Source organism: Schistocerca americana, unplaced genomic scaffold, assembly GCF_021461395.2.
Source record: "Schistocerca americana isolate TAMUIC-IGC-003095 unplaced genomic scaffold, iqSchAmer2.1 HiC_scaffold_45, whole genome shotgun sequence".
NCBI lineage: Eukaryota > Metazoa > Arthropoda > Insecta > Orthoptera > Acrididae > Schistocerca > Schistocerca americana.
In genome coordinates this window covers 2,552,170-2,556,140 of record NW_025726181.1, presented here as the reverse complement: position 1 = coordinate 2,556,140, position 3,971 = coordinate 2,552,170, and the positions used below count along the sequence as shown (strand labels likewise).

Sequence of the window (3,971 nt, the reverse complement as noted above, 5' to 3'; positions counted from 1 at the left end):
CAATAAAAATATAACTAGACACAATATCAATGCACATAAAACATGAATACACCAAACACCACTGTCATGCTGCATGTGAAACACGATGGGTACTAACATGCAGGACACAAAACAATAGAGTATTAATATTATACTGCATAAAAACATGAAATCAATACTAACAGCAGTTAGTCCGCAAGAAACATCCACAGCCTCCCAAGCTGATTTTATGAATTATGAGGTTATTCCAGTAAACGACAATTTGGCAGTGGCTCTGTATCATATAATCACTACACAGATCTGAGGGAACACTTAACTGATTCACTGTTTAGGTAGGGGACACAATTTTGCTATAGGCCTCTTAATATCCCCATTAGCAGTTTTTACCATTACCACACACACACACTTATCAGGACCGGGAAACAGCTGGTCAATGACACCCAGCCTCCACACCAAGGGAGGCAAATTATCCTCCTTGACCAGCACATGATCGCCGATCTGGGGTTGCCATGCTCCTTCCGATGTCCATTTTTTGCGTTGCTGCAGATCATGTATATATTCTGTGGTCCACCTCTTCCAAAAGGACTGATGCAACTGCTGCACAAGTTGCCATCTGTGCAACCTGTTGGCGGGAACCTCAAGGATAGAGGGTTCAGGATGAGCACAAAGCGGCTGTCCGATTAGGAAATGACCAGGAGTGAGAGCAGCAGGAGGATCTAGGTCATCAGAGAGAAGACACAACGGCCTTGAATTCAAGCATGCTTCTATCTGAATTAGCACAGTAGTCAATTCTTCAAATGTCAGCACTGCATTGCCGACGACACGTTTGAGATGCGACTTCATGCATTTGATTCCTGCCTCCCAGAGTCCACCAAAGTGAGGGGCACGAGGTGGAGTGAACCTCCAACTGATTCCCTCTGAGGTCGAATAATTCACCACACCTTCAACAGTAACATCGTTGGAGAGAAAACTTTTAAGCTCATTGTCTGCACCTACAAATGTGGTACCATTGTCACTGTCCATGTGAGAAGGTTTCCCTCCTCTTGCGATGAATCTCCTGAGGGCGGCCAAAAATGAACTTGTTACCAAGTCACTAACTAATTCTAAGTGGATGGCCTTGGTTGCCATGCAAATGAATAAAGCAATATAAGCCTTGGTGGTAACTTTACTCCGCCTTCTACCATGCTTTACAGCAATAGGGCCTGCATAATCTACTCCACAGTGCTGGAATGGATGAGACTGGTTTACTCTAGCTGCAGGTAGCTGACCCATGAGCTGAACTGCTGTCTTGGACTTTAGCCTAAAGCATTTTATACATTTTATGATAACTCCCTCGACTGTGTCACGCCCATTGGGGATCCAGAACCTCCTACGCAACATATCCAACAAAAGTTGTGACCCAGCGTGCAACAGATTTTCATGTTCATCTATAATGAGAATTTTTGTCAAATGATGCTTAGGCGGAACGATAATAGGACGGCACTCATCATATGGTACATCAGCATTCATTAATCTCCCTCCCACTCGTAAAATACCTTCGGCATCAACAAACGGGTGCAAATCCCTTAATTTGCTATTAGGTGGAATAGGGGAGCTGGCCTTCAACAAAGCGATCTCATTACCATATTCATGCATGAATGCAGCGTATTCCTTCTGCAGATTCGGTTGCCTTTTAAACCTCCTCTCAAGATGCGCCAATCTCCGAGATGCTTGTCGTCGTGATTCGCCTAATGATTTACAGTCAGGTTTCACTGGTAGTCGAACCACAAATCTCCCTTCTTCATCTCGTTTTCGTAGACAGTTCCTCTAACTCCCAAAACCTTTGCAGTTTGGCATCTAAACTGTCACCTCTAACAAAGCACGAGGTCACTGTAGAACGAGGCATGTTGCATGCTGGTGAAGGCATCCTACCAGACAAAATCCAGCCAAATCTTGATTCGACCAGTGAAGGATGACTTGGTTTCACCAACCTTTCCTTAGAAACAACGTCAAAGAAAACCTCAGCACCAAGAATTAAATCTACTGTGGCAGGCTTGTTGAATTCTGGATCAGCGAGCGGAAGATTACATGGGACACTCCAGGACCTTGTGTCTATCTTGCTCGCTGGTAGGTCACTGGTAACATGATCTACGACAGCACAAGTGGCTCTGACACGAAAGTCGTTGACCCTAGACGACAGTTCAACATCACAAGTGTAAGACACTGAGGCAGCAAAGGCATTGCTTATACCCTTCACAGGAAACGAATGTTTACTTCGTTTCAGTTTTAATTTCTCTGCCATGCCCTTAGATATAAAGGATAGCTGACTCGCACTATCTAGCAGAACTCTGCAAACCTGCTGTCTACCCATGCTGTCCTTAATGTTGACAACAGCTGTTGCTAACAAAACATTACAATGGATGTTTGCCTTCCCGTTCGTAGTTTGATGGGCCAGGGAATGGCCTCCTGGTTCACTATTCTGCCCATTCCTTGGCTCAGCAGGCTTGTGGAGCAGTACGTTGTGCCTTCCTTTACAGGTCTTACAAGGAGAAATCCTGCATATAGTCGAGAAATGACCAGAGCGGATGCACAAAAAACAAAGCTTATTTTTTGTGACATATGCCTGCCGCTCATCGACATTTAGTGCTTGAAACCCCTTGCATTTAGTGATAGTATGAGGTTCACTACAAAAATTACATGATTCCTCAGCATCGGCATTAGCGAGATGAGCCCTCCTCACATGTCTTGTTTGATTTAAATTATTAACATTTTCTTGCAAATCCCTTGAGGTGTTATCCCTGAACCTGATCAACTCAAGGGCCTGACATTTTGTTTCCAAAAAATCTATTAGTTGATTTAATGTGGTGAATGTCGACCCAGACATCTTTACCTCCCACTCATGACGATCTGTGGGTCGCATACTGGACAGAATCTCTTCCGAAAGAATAACTTCATGAAGTGGAACATCAGGTTTGAGAGCTTCTAAGGCCTTCAAATGGTTGCATACGTGATTAATTAGTTGCCTATAATCGCTTGCTGCGCCGTGGCCGACTGTAGGCAAGGCCAACAAAGCCTTAGCATGTCTGGCTGCAATTATTTTTGGGTTATTATACCTCTGCGTAATAAGTCCCCAGGCTATCGCTAGATTTCCTGCTGTGGCAGGTATATGTTTCAAAAGGTCCTTAGCTTCACCTCGCAAAGACGAATTAAGGTAATGAAGTTTTTGAACGTCATCAATTGAATTGTTATTCATAATGAGACTCAAAAACGTATCCCTGTATGATGACCACTGAAGGTAGTCACCTTCAAAATTTGGCAAGTTAATAGCGGGTAGTTTCAAAGAACTGACACTGCCTGATGGATTCGAGCCCAAAGGCTGCGGAATCTGGGTGTACCTCTTCATTGAACCCTTGAGAGTGGATTCAACAAAGTCCCACGAATCCTCGAATTCTGCTCCTGATTCGTCTTCAATTTCCAGCCGTGTTTGAGACGACTCGTAATCAGTCTGAATCCGAGTCAATCGATTTAATTTTGATTCCAACATTTCGATGCTGGCACTGTGCAGACTGCACAAAGCTCGCTAAGCGCGCGAGAGCGGCCTTTGCTACAACTCTCTGCTTGACTAATTTTGTTTTCTCTGAGGACTCCATTTTAGGACCAGGAAGATGATAGCAGGAAGCCAACAGTTGCACTTACCAGGCTGCAGCGGCAGTACGGACTGGAACAGCAGCGGCGTCACGGCAGGCGTTGCAGTCTCCGACGGCGCGAAGTTTCGGCGGGAGCAGGAGGTGACGTCACCGACGATGCTGCACCGACGCGATTCTGTGCCTCCCGCGTTTGAATTAGAGACACATTAAATGTTCACAAATATGTCCCCGATCGTCGTTGTTAAGGCTGTTATTGTCGAAGTCCCGAACAGGCCTTGGGACACTCGATAGCAGGCAACAACGAAACCGATCACGTGCGCAACTCACACGTGGTTTTTTAGAAGTTCACTAATACCGGAAAATAAA

At 45.0% G+C, this 3,971-nt stretch overlaps 1 protein-coding gene across 1 annotated transcript; it reads right to left on the bottom strand.

The window, feature by feature from the left end:
* Positions 1-300: 300 nt before the first annotated feature.
* Positions 301-1,614, bottom strand: LOC124583220. Its single transcript, XM_047131335.1, has one exon. The coding sequence runs from the start codon at positions 1,612-1,614 to the stop codon at positions 301-303; it is 1,314 nt and encodes a 437-aa protein (XP_046987291.1).
* Positions 1,615-3,971: the final 2,357 nt, after the last annotated feature.